The sequence below is a fragment of the Chrysemys picta genome, chromosome 2 (assembly GCF_011386835.1).
Source record: "Chrysemys picta bellii isolate R12L10 chromosome 2, ASM1138683v2, whole genome shotgun sequence".
NCBI lineage: Eukaryota > Metazoa > Chordata > Testudines > Emydidae > Chrysemys > Chrysemys picta.
Window position 1 is genome coordinate 287,106,274 of NC_088792.1, and position 16,091 is coordinate 287,122,364.

Genomic DNA, 16,091 nt, shown 5'->3' on the forward strand with positions numbered 1-16,091 from the left:
GACCCTGACTCTACCAGAAAGTCATCCACTCTGCTGTAAATGGAAGAAGGCCCATTGTTTCAATAGCTTCCACTTTTAAGTTTATTTTCCATCTCTATTCAGGAGACACTGCCTGAGCTCAACTAAACCTGGAGTTTAACAGAGGCCAGCTCCAAGCTGGTTTATGCAGGATACAGGGCACCTACTGGAAGAAAAAATGCGGGTGGGAAATTCGAGGTAGCAGAAAGTGACGACAACTTCTTCTCACCTGGGGAGTCCACAGAGAGCCAATAAAGCCCCAAGAGTGGATAGCACTGGCTGTGGAGGGGGCATTGCCGGGACAACCAGGAGATGTACTGACTCATATCACACCTTCTGCAGCTTCCTCCTTTAGGGAAAATTAAAGCAGACTTTCTACTGGGCAAGAGTGAATTTGTCCTTTGCTGTGGGGCTGATGCACTTTGCACCAGTGGTATCGGTTACTGCTGCTTGCCAGCTAAATTCCTTTAGAACTCACTAATGAACAGGACTTCAGCTGTATTTATTACTTACACATCAGCAGATATTCCAGGTCCAGCCATTTCATACGCTGCCTGTCTGTGTGTTCCAGGATGATGCCTAAATACACAATGTAAAATAAATAACAACAATAATAATAAAACCTTCCCTTGTTGAGTGCAAAGTGATATTAGCAGCCCCTAGACAGGTCTTTGGCATCTCCTACTGTGGGCCTAACGGTGAGCTGTGGGCAAGAGGATGCTAGAGCAGTTTAGAGTCCACACTGAAGAGAATGAGAGAGACATTTTTTAAAAAGAATGTTTCCATAAAACCCATTTGCTTGAAACAGTCTGTGTTCCTCTTGCCACTGCTGTCAGTTATTGGAGACATACTAAGATAGTGTCTTGGTCTAGTGGTCTGAGCAAAGGACTGGGGCCAGGAATAAGTGAGTTCGAAGCAGGGATCTCACAAGGTGACTGATAGGTGAGACGTAGGCCACAATGCCTGCCTGTCTCACATGGGTGTGCTAGGGTGAAGAGGGCACAGGGCCAAAGAGGAGGAACCTAATGCTTCCTTGACAAGGTGGTGTGGCCAGGAACCTGAAACAGCAGGTGCTATGGGGAGGTGGGCTGCATGCCTGCCAATGATGAAGTGGCAGTGAGGAGCACTGAACAACACTGCGGGTAGGTCTGCACTTTGATCTAGGGGTATCACTCCCAGTTCAATGGGACAGGCCCACACTGGCTCTGACAGTGATAGCATGCTAACATTCGAATGTAGCTAAGGCAGCACGAGCAGTGGGAGGAGCTAGCCACCTTAAGAATAGACTTTGGGGTTTGGATGGGATAATTCTTGGGGTGGTTAAACCTTCTGCTGCTCCTGCCATTGCAACTACTCTGTATTTCTAGCACGCAGGACTAGTGCGGGTACGTCTCATCAAGCTGGGAATTATACACCCAGCTCAAAGTGTAACCATGCCCTACATGACAATGTCCCTGCCTCTACTACTAAATGACTGCACCGTGCTTTCCCTGCAATGATCCCGAAGCACTTGATAGCAACTAATCCACCACACTGGAGAGGTAGGGATATTAACATCTCCATCTATGGATGGGAAGCTGAGGCACAGAGAGATTAATGGCAGCTCAGCGCTGCATAGTGGGATTGTTTCTGTCTCCCTCAATGGAAATACCGAAAGGGACACTGGGCATCATCTCTCACCAGCTAAGTTGGCTGCAACTGCCCGGATCTCTTCCCAGCTGCTATAGAAGTACGTGATGGTGGTTTGGTACAATTTCTCCAGCAGCTCTGCATTCTCTTTGGCCTAGAGGAAATCAGGGACACATGAGCTCTCTCTGGCTAGAAGTGCCCTTTGACTGCCAGCACATGCTTTTACGAACCACAGGTAAATCAGAGAGAGAACAGGTGGCTGGGTAGAAGTGGGAACAATGGGAATGTGTGGCAGATTTACATTTCCCATCACCCTCAGTCATATATCCCACTCTTACAGTTATTTACATCATCCATCACACATCCCCCCCCCCACCTCTACACCACCACTCCAGTCAATAATCTCAGACAGTTCAACAGCTCACTCACAAGGTGTCTGCAAATGTCCACCTGGAGCTCTTCGGGCTTCAGCTCGGCTGTGCCACCAAGGTGCTCATTAATTGCACTTTGGAGTCTCTTCAGTCCCAAAAATGGGAAACAGAGGTGAAACGTAGCTCTGCATTCCTGAAAAAGAGTGTCACACCATTGAATTGTTCCCTACCAAGTGCTATGTTCATTCAAAGGGAACTCATCTGCGTGCCTGCTCATCTATTCCAGGATCAAAAAAAAGGGATTCATCTGGATGTAATTGGCAGAAAACATGCAGGAATGACTAATAGACGGGAGAGCTTCAACTGAAACCTGGAGGTAGCATCAATGTCTTTTGGGAACAGATATACCGATGAAAGCTGCTACACCAGGCATAGCTGTGGTCTCTCTGTTCTGGGGAGGCAGGGACCTGGGGTGCAGAGACAGACAGGAACAGAGACCTGTCGGGGTCAGACCCATGACCTCTCCTGGATTCTGGTGAGGCAGCCATGGACCAACCTGGCTGGAACTGACTCAGCAGGAGGGCAATGAACTGAGGGGAGAATTTGGGCCTCCACAGCAGGCAGGAATAGCAGAGCTCCCCTGGCATTGGGAGGAAGATTCCTTTTGCTTAGTAAATAAGTCACTGTCGGTCTTACCATTGAAATCTCAGGGTTTGGGTCTTGCAGGTGCAGCAGAAGTGTGACCCAGCTCTTTTTAACCTGGTCGGCGAAATAGGTCTTCCATTTTCTCTTTGTCAGCCGGGCCAGGATGCCAAATAGGATAAAGGCCATTGAGCGAAGAGCATCATCCTCCTACAGCCAAGAAAGCCCCGCAAGTTAGTAATTAAGAGACAATCACATCATGCACTTTGCACAGCCATCTCTTCTACGCTAAAGTAGAGTGATTCCAACTACAGCTAGTTGGAAAAAGGGTAATTAACCAATTTTTTGTTCGAATTTGCTGATTCATCAAAATATTTTAGAGACCGTTCAGTTTTGATGAAATTCCTCCGGAAGCCAGGTAGGGGTCCTTAGAAACTTGCCTGGTGTCTTTCCAGTGCACCCATCCAGCTCTGTGGCAGCCAATCTAGGAGGCTGATTGGGATCATGGGCTTCCAGGCCCCCAGCTTCTGGGACCCTGGGAGTCCTGGCTCTCAAATTTGTAACTCCCTGGCACTTCTAGCTCCCAGAGTTTCCTGGGTTCCCAGCACCAGGATAGTCTGAGAGCAGACTGCCCTGGGCCAAGGCTTCCAATAGAGCTAGGTTGAGAATAGTAATTCTGTTTCACAAAGAGTTTTGAACTTTGGGGAGAGGGGTTCCCACAAATAGGAACAAAACCCAAATTTGAAATCTCTAAATTCTGTGCAAAACGGAATTATCATTCCAACCCTCTCACATAAAAATGGTATAGAACAAGCCCAACACTCTCTCTTGTACTCTGTAACCCCCATTTCATGGTTATCTAGCTATCTAATCTAGTATTCAGATTTTCTTTGAGGTTCTCAGTGGCAATAAAGAAGAATAGACGGGTGAGACTGTGGGAGCAGGGATGTCATCCCCATCCTCCTAATGTTCTCCTCCTCCGTAAAACACCTCTCTTCCCTGGGGCCTAAAATCTCTTCACTCCGACATGAGCAATGCCCAGGGAGTCCACAGCACGCATTGTAAATGGAGTCTAATCAAGATCGGTTGAACTGGGGTTGGAGAGATCTGTTCACATACATCGTCAAAGTAGGTCCGGATCTGTTGGGTGAGGTCTTTGAAGGAAGAACCTATGTCCTTCTCTTTCAGCTCCTTCAGGACTTTGGCCAGTGCTTTCATGCTCTCGCCAATGACTTCCGAACTGAAAATGTCATGTAAGGCCCCGATCAGTATGTCCAGAAGAAACTTCTTGTGCTTTTTCACCTGTACAAACATATGACATTAAAGAACACTTATCACTGATCACACTTCTAATAAGTTTTCTTTAGCAATTATGAAGCTGTGGGAATTTCATCAACCTCGTCTCCCCCCAGAGACCTATAGCTATATTTCAGACCAGGTGCTAGCTACAATGAGCCCAACTTAGTACCATAATATCCCTGTGTAATTCTATTATTAGATTCCTAGTTACTTAGATTCCAAGGCCAAAAGGGACCATTGTGATTATCCGGTCTGACCTCCTGCATAACATAGAACTTCCCTGAAATAGTCTCTGTTTGAACTAGAGTGTATCTTTTAGAAAAACATCCAATCTTGATTTTAAAATTGCTAGGGACAGAGAATCCACCACAACCTTTGGTAAATTGTTCCAATGGTTAATTAAAATTACCATTAAAAATGTATGCCTTATTTCCAGTCTGAATTAGCCTAGCTTCATTTTTCCCCATTGAATCTTGTTATACCTTTGTTTGCTAATGTGAAGAACCCATTATCAAAATTTATTCCCCATATGAGTAGTTATAGGCTGTCCTCAAGTCACTCCTTAACCTTCTTTTTGTAAAGCTGAATAGATTGAGCTCCTTGAGTCTATCACTAAAGGGATATTTTCCAATCCTTGCGACTCTTCTCTGAATCCTCTCTAATTTATCAGCATCCTTCTTGAACTGTGGACACCTGATCTGGACACAGTATTCCAGCAGTGCTCACATGAGTGCCATAATCAGAGGGAAAATAACTTCTTTACTCTTCTTCAAGATTCCTCTGTTTATACCTCCAAGGATCATTTCAGCCCTTTTGGCCACAACTTCGTATTGGGAGCTTATGTTCAACTGATTATCTGCCATGACTCAAGTTCTTTTCAGCATCATTGCTTCCTGCAGTAGAGTCTCTCATCCTGTAAGTATGGCCTGCATTTTTTGTTCCCAGATGTATACATTTACATATGGTCATATTAAAGTGCACATTGTTGACTTATGCCCAGCTTACCAAAGGATCCAGCTTGCTCTATGTTTACTGCAAAGAGGTTACTAGGGTATGTGAGAGAGCAGAATTTGGCCTAGTGCATTTTGTGCAGCCTCTGGAAACTCTGAACAACTCTCGCTCTTGGTTTCTCTAGTTATGCTGCATTCTATTCAGTAATCTCTCTTACCTTCTCAGGCGCCCCATAGACTAAATTTCCCAGGCCTCTCACAGCCATCTGGCGGACAATGCTGTTCCTATCCTGTGACCTTTCTTCCAAGATGCTCAAGACAGACTTAAGGAACTTCTTCTCCCTGAGCATGGGGTCACTCATTAGCTGAAATAAAATCAACATGTCCATTAGCCCCAATATGATCATTAAGATTGGGAATATAATTTTAGCAGACATGGAATACACTAAAAACAACAAGGAGTCCTCCTACAGTCACAGTCTTGTGGATACAGACTAATATGGCTCCCCCTCTGACACTTGGCGCATAAGACACTGTAACTTTATTATTCCACACAAATGAGAAATGTCTTAAAACATGGAGCTTTCCTTTTGGGCACTATCATAGGGATCCACTCACCTCTTGAGAACCTCTTAGTGGCTGGGTCTGGTACCACAGTCCTTTTCTCACCCCGGCGCACCCTGCCAGCCGACCTCAGTGAGTCTTCTGTGGCTCAGGCCTCTGGCTGTGTCCCAAAGTCCAAATGAACCCCTTCTGGGGTAGTCAAGAACAATCCCATTGCCCTCACTAGGGTCTCCAGGCCCAACTCTGGGTCCTTGAAATTCTGCCCTTTGTTCAAGCTCTCCATAAGCATTGTCCCCTCCGTGGGGCTTATGCCACTGTAGATGGTGGGGGAACCAGGGCCTGCCCATAACTCTGGGTTCCAAACCATGGACCCTGGAAACAGTAGTTAGGCACTGCTTGATTTCAGTTCATTTTTGCTTCTTCCTACCGGCCACTTTTAGCTTCACCCTCACCTCCGGGTTAAAGTTCTTAGGGACCCTCTTCCTGCAAATCCAGTTTAAGCAAATGCTGCCAGAATCAAACTCTGGCTATCCCCCGAATTTCTGTGGCCAGAGAGCAGCCCCCTTTCTTGCCCCTCCAGGTCCTGCCAGGAACTGACCTGCTAAGGCCCTGCAGCTCCTTTGAGCTGAGCCTGATGGGCTCTGATTGGCTGCTTTCGTGAGGCCTCTCTAGTCAGACCCAGATTTGTGGCTGTTTGCCTGGGGCAGGGTGTAGTAGGACCACGGGGCCTCTTGTAAGGGGCCTCAAAGCCCAGGTACAGCCCATCACAGGCACAGATCGATCGTTTTTCTTAGAACCAGATGAGCCCCTAAGATAGCTGCTTAGCATAAGTGGGAAATATGATGCCGATGTTAGAGGAAGGCTGTGGAAAGGGCGGATGGTCCAGCTGCTATCACACTAGCCCAGGACTTAGGAGACCCAGGTTCAATTTCCTGCTCTCTCAAAGACCTTGGGCAAGTCACTTAGCCCTTCTGTGCATCAGCTCCCTGCCTGTAAAATAGGAATCATTGTGCTTCCCTACCTCCCAGGAGTGTCGTGGGGATACAGACATTAAAGAGTTTTGAGGCACTCAGATACTACAGTAATGAGAACCTAGGATAGATGTGAATGTATTTGTATGGTGCTTGTTTTTATAGTATTAGGACACTAGGTTCATTCAGAAGTTCTGCTGAGCTAAACCAAGATCAGGAGCTGTTGGTTAGTATCAGCACTAGGACTTGGCAGAAGAGGTCCAGGAATTCAAACTCTCTCTGTATCTCTCTCAGCCAGCACCAGTGGTTGTGTAGCTAGCATAGGCAATGACAGCAATAAAAATATCAGAGAGAGAATGACTCAGAAAGGTGTAATGAAATTCCTTGTGAGGTTTCCATATAAAGGAGGACCCATTCTACTATCTAAAATGACAATTACTCCTATGAACTGAACTGTAGAACTCCCAAAAGAAAGGCAAACATGAGACAACAGTCTAATGGTGAAACTGCTCTTCAGAACCCTGTGTCTTACCTGGGCAAGGAAAGCTGTGCTGGTGACTCGGAGGTTTTCTGTTGGGGAATTCACCCAGGGGAGGAGGCTCTGTAAGATCTCAGGTGTTACTAGTTCAGATCTTAGCAGAACACTGGAAGACAAAATAAACCGCTTATGGGGTAGATTGCACACTTCAAAAACTCAGCTGCTCTGAGCATACAGCTCTGATATCTATGAATGGGAGCTGTGTGTTTCCACCCAGGGCACCCCCCACAAAGCTATAAACTGGAGGTTCCCTCTCAGCCACTCTATTTGCTACTGATTCCCAAGGATAAAATCATGCCTCCTAGATCTCTTACCTCACCAGCAGACACACTCCCTCATGGTGAGTCTTGGGGTTTTCAAGCAGACTCTGTGTTCTCTGCTCCCTGAGCGCTCTCGCCAGTCTCTCATTCCCAGCTCTGAAAAGCACAGCCTCTAATGCTTGGATAGAAAGCCTGGGGAAAGAGAGGCACAGAACTGCAGCAATCAGTAGGAAGGTGCAGCCTGAACAGAGTCAGGAAGCCCCGGTTACTTGTCAGGTCTGCTGTTCATCGACAGTTCATCCATTGGCAATATCCTGGACACCAGTGTCCCTGGAAGGACTTGATGCCGGGAGGTAAGTTTCAGTCTCATACATCTCATATGACTAGTTTTGCTAGAGACAAAATTTTGCAGTCATTTTTTCCTTCCTGCAAGGAGTCTGGGCACTAGCAGAGTACAATGATATGGAAAAGATACATGATCAGGACCCAAACACTGGGGACATATAGTGTGGTGATCTCTAATGGACATTTTGGGGTCATATCTCCAGATAGGATGTGACAGAATGCTGAGGGTTTGCACTTGAGTCAGCACTCTGGTCACTATTAGTACTAATTTGGTTCCTCACAGAAGGCCTAATTGGACAGAGGTGTACCTGATTACAAGGTCCGATTGGGGCTAGTGAGTCAAGGAACCGATCATTCCATTAACTGGGAAACTGTATAAAAGGACATGGGCAAGAACTAGGATGATCAGAGGAATGGAAAACCTGTCGTATGAAAGGAGACTAGAGGAGCTTGGGTTGTTTAGTCTGACAAAGCGAAGGCTGAGGGGGGATATGATTGCTATCTTTAAATATATTAGAGGGATTAATACAAGGGAGGGAGAGGAATTATTCCAGCTTAGTACTAATGTGGACACGAAAACGAATGGATATAAACTGGCCGTGGGGAAGTTCAGGCTTGAAATTAGACGAAGGTTTCTGACTGTCAGAGGGGTGAAATATTGGAACGGCCTTCCGAGGGAAACGGTGGGGGCGACGGACCTGTCTGGTTTTAAGATTAAGTTAGATAAGTTTATGGAGGGAATGGTTTAATGGTAAAACATAGTAGCCAAGGAAAACCAAGCAATGGTAGGTAAATAGTATAATGGCTAACAGGGGTCAGGCTAGAGACTCTTGCCTACATGCTCGGGGTCTTACTGATCGCCATATTTGGGGTCGGGAAGGAATTTTCCTCCAGGGTAGATTGGCTGAGCCTCTGGAGGTTTTTCGCCTTCCTCCGCAGCATGGGGCAGGGATCACTAGCAGGAGGGTCTCTGCCGATTGAAGTCACTAAAACACAGGATTGGGGACTTCAACAGCAGAGTCCAAGGAAGGGGAAGGGACGGTTTTATGGCCTGCAGCATGCAGGGGGTCAGACCAGATGATCATAATGGTCGCTTCTGACCTTAAAGTCTATGAGCTCTTTGAGGGGAACAGACAGAGAAAGAAACTTGGGTGACCAGATGTCCCGATATTTGGGGCTTTATCTTATACGGGTAACCCTGGGAACTCCTGGGGGGTGTCACACAACTCTATTGGAATTCTCTTTGTTTCTCTCCCTGCCTTCTAATTACCGGCAAGGGTCGCCCTCAGTATGCTGTAGGTCTTTCCGGAATTCCCTCTGGCTGCTTATCCTTGGCAAAGGCATCTCTTGTCCAAGAGTTTGGCTGATCTGCTGCAGGAGAACAGGAAACAACTCTGGGAGCAGCTCCTGCACAGCTTTGCTCGACTGCAGTGCTGACACCACCTCAAAGATGGCACATGTTGCCTGAAAGGAGAGAATGGTAAAAACTGAGCTCTCTTCCCAACACCATCACACCCTCTCTCCCCTGCTGAGATCTGCTGTACTGTACTAAATTCTCACTTCTGCCAGTAACTTGAATGGCTGCGAGCAACTCGCTTAACTCGTGGCTCAGTTTCCCACATCTGTACAAATGTGGATGACCTACCAAGGCATGTTGTGAGTCCTAAGGAATATTTGCAAAGCACTGTGAGAAACCTGGTTCAAAGACTTTCTAATTGCCAGATGTTATTAGGTAAATCAGCCACGTACTCTAAAACTGCCGTATTTGTTCCACAGACAGCAGAGCTGGACTCAGGGAAACAGTACATCAGAGGAGAAGTGCCCACACAGCAATATTATACCACACTTCTAGCTTTGCATCAGCGGGATTGTCACAGGGCAGAGGAAAGCCTGAAAGACGTGTCTGTCTTTACTTACTGAGAGAGGTTCAGCAGCTGCCAAATCCCTGTCGATTTCAGTCTCTGAGGTGATGCGGCCTTCTTGTCTTGTTGGAGTCTTTATCTTGTCTATCAGGATCTTTAGGACTTGAGTGGCAAGCAAGGGGTCTCCCCCCAGAGATCTCCACAGCTCAGTGATGTCACTGCAATTTAACAGAAGTTACATGTGACCCCTGGACACTTTTGTGGCTCAGACTGAATACGTCATATTTAAGTAAAGACCAAATTTTCTCCTTGCCAATGATGAGAAAGTTAGGAGTACTGTCCTCCTTTAACGCTCCTCGTGTTTAAATACTGAGTTTCCAGTTACAGAACTAGGTTAAGTGACCTAGTCTTACTGCAGCCTCACCATTAATACTAGACTTCAGAAGGACAGGACAGAGAGCGCCAACCTCAGTTCCTGCTTTCCCATTTTCCAGTAAATATGGAATCATGACCATGTGGCTACAAAGATCTAGGGTTTGGAAGGCAAGTTGATGAAGGAAAAGCCATATTCCTACTAACTGGTGTGATATAGCATGGCCAGAGGACAGCAGGAGAGTGATAGGTGGGAGATATGTAAGCCCCAGGATGATGAGAGCCTTAGTCCCTGTAGAGGGAAGAGAGGCTGCTACAGCTTAAGAAGAGCACCTGAAACCAATTAAGCCAATTAGAGCACCTAAAGCCAGTCACCTGATAAAACCCCCTGCTTCAATCAGACAGTTGGAGGAGTTGAAGCAGAGTGGTTTGGTGTTGGAGCAGAGAGCAGTTTGGAGGAGTTGAAGCAGAGTGGTTTGGTGTTGGAGCAGAGAGCAGTTTGGAGGAAGCAGTTTGGAGAAGTGCTGTGGCGGGGCCAGAAGACCAAGACCCTAGGTAAAAGGAAACCCGGCTTGTGCAGAGCAGAGGGACTCTACAGACACAAGGGGTTGGGAGAAACTTGGCCCAAGCGGAGAGAGGGCAGGAAGCCCCACAAGCTGAAGGGCCGGAGAGGGAAGTAGCCCAGGGGAAGGAATCGCTAGTTCAAGTGGTTCACTGCTATCCCTATAGCCCCTGGGCTGGGACCTGGAGTAGAGGGTGGGCCCAGGTCCCTCCCTCTCCACTCCCCTTTTCTGGGACACTAATGCGACAGTTGATACCCCAGTTCAGAGGTGAGAAACGGTGCCCTGCACCCCCACAAGAGGAGAAAGTGCGGGACGCAACATAATAGTGCTGGCAATTTACCACACTGGACATACAACTATGAGACCAAATATTCGTGGCCATCCTATGTCCCCTTCACAAAGGGTGTCCCTACCCTCTGTTTGCCAGAAACTGGGACTGGGCAACAGGGGATGGATCACTTGACAATTACCTGTTCTGTTCATTCCCTCTGGGGCATGTGGCACTGGCCACTGTCTGAAGACAGGATACTGGGCTAGATGGACCTTTGGTCTGACCCAGTGTGGCCGTTCTTATGGTCTTAGATTCCAGCACTGATAACTGATAACTCAGTTAGGGATCTTTAAATGAAATGATGGATCTGCTTCCAGTCCAGTTTTAAGTACCCAGGACAGCAACTCTACTCTAGCAGCCACACCCTCACTGATACCAAGCGGAGGTCTGATGATAATATTGGCTTTATTCTTTGCAATCAGCCAGGGATTTGGACTTGAAGCTGTCATGCTACCAGGAAACCAACAGCCACTGCTAATTTCCGGAGTGAGGTCAATTCAGGTGTCCAGAGATGTAGATGTTTCCAACAATACACTCCAGTTATACCAGTAAAGATAGGTCTTTAGGATATCAAAGCAGCTATTAATTAATGGAAACAGAATGACACTTAGTTTCTCTCCGCACCCCACCTTAACGTGCTCTTGGACCTTCCTGCAGAAAGACCCAGGCTATTAACCTTTAGGAATTATCCCAAACTGTTTGCTGCTTAAATAAAGCCCTACATCTCCCAGTAAAGCTGTGGGATCCATGTTTCACCAAGATGAATGCAATAGGTAGCGGTATATACCTGTCCATCGGCAGAGGTTCGCCGAGGAGGCTGGAGATCACTGTCTCTAGGTCACGGTGAGCTAAAATGGACACTGCCTCCACCAGGAACTGCCTCAAGCCGCCCTCCTGGATAGCAGGCATGTGGCTATATATTATAACCAGGATATCTGGCACCTGGAAGGAACAAAACCAGAAAGAAATGTCCCTTTTTCTTTCTCTCCATTCATTCTACAGAATCAAAACCTTTATTTAACCATTTAGCCAGTTGCTGCTTTTTTAGAAATTCTTCACTTCAAGAAACAAATGTTCAAATATGTCTGCATAAATTTAACCCACAAAAATTGCCCACGCTTGGCTGTAAAAACTAACACTGACACACACATATACATACCAGGTAATGTAATGTGGTGGTGCCCAGCTATGCATGAAATAAACCAGTTCGCATGCACAAAAGAAGGCTTTACTTGCCCACATTTTGCAGGTGTGATTTAAGCAGCCAAATCTGACCATTTGCCTGGAAGAATGTGGAGTTCATAAACAACCACAAGCACAAAATATGCAAGTGCTTTAAACACAGTGTGCAAATGCCTGGGACTATGAACAGGTGATGATCTCTTATATTCCCTCCTAGCCCTTCACATCTTCAAAACACTGTGCAAACATGGCAGTTCTGCTGTCCTGAGACCTTTCACCAGCCTTGTTAGAAGATTTGTGGAGTGCTCCTTTCATCTAGCCCTAACGCACTGGGCTCCAGAATAAGGCATATAAATAGTGGATCCCAAAGACACTATAGTTTTCTCACTCCCTCCCCCCTTCTATTCTTAAAGGGTACGTCTACACAGCAAAAAAAATCCCACAGCAGTGTAAAAGTGTAGCTGTTCCTGGTTGGGCTGGAGCCCAGGCTCTGAAACCTGGCAAGAGGGTGGGTCTCAGAGCCCAGGCTCCAGACTGACTGGGAATGACTACAGTGCTATTTTTATCCAGGTAGCCCTTAGCCATAGGCCTCCTAATAACTGGATGATTCCAAGTGCCAGTCATTCTGTCTTGTTGTATCTTCCCCAGAGTCTGTTTTTTCAAGCCTTTCTTGGCTGAATACTGTGGCAACAAGCTAGACAAATAAATAACCAACCATCTTCCTTTTCCCTTGGATTATCTCTGTCTACTGCGATTGATTCTGCCATTGCCTCTCTTAGGGTAGGAACAGAGATGGAATCGACTCTATGTCCGAGGGGGAGAAACAGCAAGATTTTTGTTCATTACACATAAGGGCAAAGATCTAAAAGCCTAGAATTTAGGCAGAAAACCTCTCCAGTTTCCCGTTTTACCTTGTCCAGCATGGCATCTCCACACTCCTTCAGGATGATCTTCATCCACAGTCCAGCTGCCGTGGCACAGGTGGGGCTGGCAGACAGCATACCACCCAATGTGGCCTTAATAAAGTCTGTGGCCTGTTCTGAGGGAAAGTACTCACTCACAACCTGGGAACAAATCAAAAACAGGAGAGACTGCAATGATGTCTGGCTTTTTAAAAACGGAGGCCTAATCTCTCTATGAAAAGATATATGCATCAACAAATTGTTAATTAGCCTCGTGTCTAGCGAGCCATTTGGGATTACAATTCTCTCTACAGTCTATAGACGACATTTTGGTATTCTTCACTAATGACATCAGGTTAGAGGCAAAGCCTCTGTTGCACAGTTAGCACAACATTGTACTGGATATGCAGGAGGTAAGTTTCCAGTTTGTATTCTCTGATATACACTGCATCTTTTTACAACGTATAAAATGAAGTAAAGAGAGGCATGCCCACAAATATAGGCGAAGGCAAACCCACAAAGTGACAGAATGAAGACTGGGTGGTTTCTCAGCTTGATGTTCCACTAACACAGTGTTTTCTCGTGGATGGCTGGATAGGTACATGTGTGCGTAGCTGCGTGCGTATTTTCGTGTGCGTGCAACATTCTGTGGAATCTGGTTTTTACATGGCATTCATAGCACACGTCTATGAAAAGCATCTTGCTGGTTACTAGCAATGAATGCCCCGCTCCCACAGCTCACCCCAAGTACGGAAAGGCATCAGAAAACCGTAAATGTAAAATGAATAGTGCTCCGTCACTAGAACATCCGCACAAGCTTTTTGAGTCAGTTACCCTGGCCATTTTGGAAGATGCCTGAAACAGAGCCTCAGGGTCTGGAGCTGTTAGTGCTTCACGGAGACATCTCAGCTCCTCCGCCGCTGACCCCAGGTTCATGGACTGGCCTGGAGTGGAGAAAAGCAGAAAAAGTACTGTAACGATTAATGAAACGGAACCTCGATTGCATGGATATTCATACAGAAGGATCCATGTTCTATGCTGTTATCAGAATAGTGCAAAATCTTGGCCACATCAAAGTCAATGGCAAAACTCCTGTTGACTGTAATGGAGTCGGGATTACACCCTAAATGTCTGAAAGTTAATAGCAGTGGTATGTTATTGTGAATGATACAGGATTGAACAAGCACTGTATTCAGCTTGGAGCAGCTTTCTGGGTGTGTCTGGTTTCAGTAGCCTCTCTGCTCTCAGTATTTAAATCTAATCTCATAGTCAAGTACAAGTCATGCAGATAGATCTCAGGTTCCAATGTAGAGGTGAATCCCTCCACCAAACTCTCATTGTAAAAGAGATGGGGCTGGACAAAAACTTCGGCAGGAAACCCAGGTTCATCAGTCACTTCTAAACAATGCTGGGATTTCTATCTTGTACATGCAAAGATTGGAGTCCCTTCTTCTGTTTCTGAATCACCAACACTGTTTTTTAGGACTGATTAATAATAATTGGAAATAAGGTGACCAGATGTCCCGATTTTATAGGGATAGTCCCGATTTGGGGGGTCTTTTTCTTATATAGACTCCTATTACCCCCTACCCCCTGTCCCGAGTTTTCACATTTGCTGTTTGGTCACCCTAATTGGAAATGGCCTTAAACGATAACCAAGCCCTATCCCTTTACATCTAACCATTAGGTGAAAAGAATATCCTACTCTTTCACAGAGGGGAAAATGGCCTACACTTACTCCAGTAGCTTTGAATGCTCATGACAGAGGGCTGCTGGAAGAACTTTTTGTTTAAAGAATTATTCCAGGAAACCCCTCCAATACAGCCAGTGGCAGGGTAAAGAGAATGAAAATGTTTAGTACCAAGGGCTTGTCTACATGGAGATAGTCAAGAAAACTAACCCAAATTCATTTTCAAAATGCATTAGTTAAACTTCATTAAACACCTATGGGGACACACTTATTTAGAATTAAAGGGGCCTTATTTCAGGTTAGTTTAATTCATGTAATTCACTAAAATTAATAAGGGCCATTTTAATTCAGAATCAGATTATCCACACATGTGTTTAATGCCACTTTAAATTTACACCTTTAGTTCATTTGGATTAACTTCCCTTAGTGTCCCTGTGTAGACAAGCCCTAAGGAATTTAGCAGTCATCTACCTGTATGCAGACCATTTATTATTTGTACAGTTCCCAAAAGTGTGCTAGGCTCTTTACACATCATAATCTTCTCTTCTAATGAGGTATTTACAAGATGCCCCCCATTCTGTTATCTAAGTGCCAACAGACAGGACAGAAAGAACTAGACAGGCAGAAAAATGAACATTACAACAGTGAAAGAAGGTGAAGAGTTACTTATACCTGCTAATGGTGAAGAATTCCTTATACCTGCTAATGGTCTCCTCACCTTGTATACAGAGAAGGCAGCTGATACAGTCAACCACCCACTGACGGGACGTGGCCAGTGAATCACAGCTGTATGGTGCTATTAGTCCAATCAGAGATCCAAACCGATTAAAAGTTTCCCGAGTCTAATTACAAAAGAATGAAGAATGAACGTTCTCCAGCTGTACTAGACTTCACTTGCCATCCTTATTGTTGATACCAGTCAGCTCTGTGTTTTTGGGGAACCGGGGCGCAGTATCTTGCTTGTGTGACTCATGAAGGACACCCCTCACCCCCGTCTCTGTTTGAACCAAAACCGATCGGAGAAAAGGCTTGCAGAGAACAATGAAGGGCATGGGGAGACACACCTAGACCCCTCCTGACAAGGGTGACAAGATTAAGACGTCTCCATTTTTGCATACAGAATGAAGAACAGAGACAACTCCCCTAGCCTCATCTGCATTAAAGATGGGATAGGGATTAGCATAAAGAATGAGGAACAGGGAACCGCACTGAACTCTGGGACCAGAAAAGTGGGGATGCACTGCATCATGGGAATCCCTGCTCCAGATGCTAATGAACTTACACCTGCACACACCCAGCTCAGCAATTATCAGAGCAATTCTAGTAATAAATCTTTGATTGATATCCCAAAATACTAAAGCAGCCTAGTTGCCTTGTGAGCTCCCTGGAAGAAAACAACACCCATAGCCAAGAGTGATCAGCTCCTATTGTCTAGCCCAGGGGTCGGCAACCTTTCAGAAGTGGTGTGCCGAGTCTTCATTTATTCACTCTCATTTAAGGTTTCACGTGCCAGTCATACATTTTAACGTTTTTAGAAGGTCTCTTTCTATAAGTCTATAATATATAACTAAACTATTGTTGTATGTAAAGTAAATAAGGTTT

At 45.8% G+C, this 16,091-nt stretch overlaps 1 protein-coding gene across 1 annotated transcript; it reads right to left on the minus strand.

Moving 5' to 3' along the window:
* Nucleotides 1-2,525: 2,525 nt before the first annotated feature.
* Nucleotides 2,526-15,369, minus strand: LOC135981216 (maestro heat-like repeat-containing protein family member 2B). Its single transcript, XM_065582484.1, has 11 exons — nt 15,208-15,369; nt 13,634-13,743; nt 12,809-12,961; nt 11,503-11,657; nt 9,505-9,667; nt 8,858-9,051; nt 7,297-7,434; nt 6,977-7,088; nt 5,128-5,274; nt 3,780-3,962; nt 2,526-2,870 (listed from the first exon to the last, which is right to left on the minus strand). The coding sequence occupies exons 2-11, from the start codon at nt 13,733-13,735 to the stop codon at nt 2,526-2,528; spliced, it is 1,692 nt and encodes a 563-aa protein (XP_065438556.1). The 5' UTR covers nt 13,736-13,743; nt 15,208-15,369.
* Nucleotides 15,370-16,091: the final 722 nt, after the last annotated feature.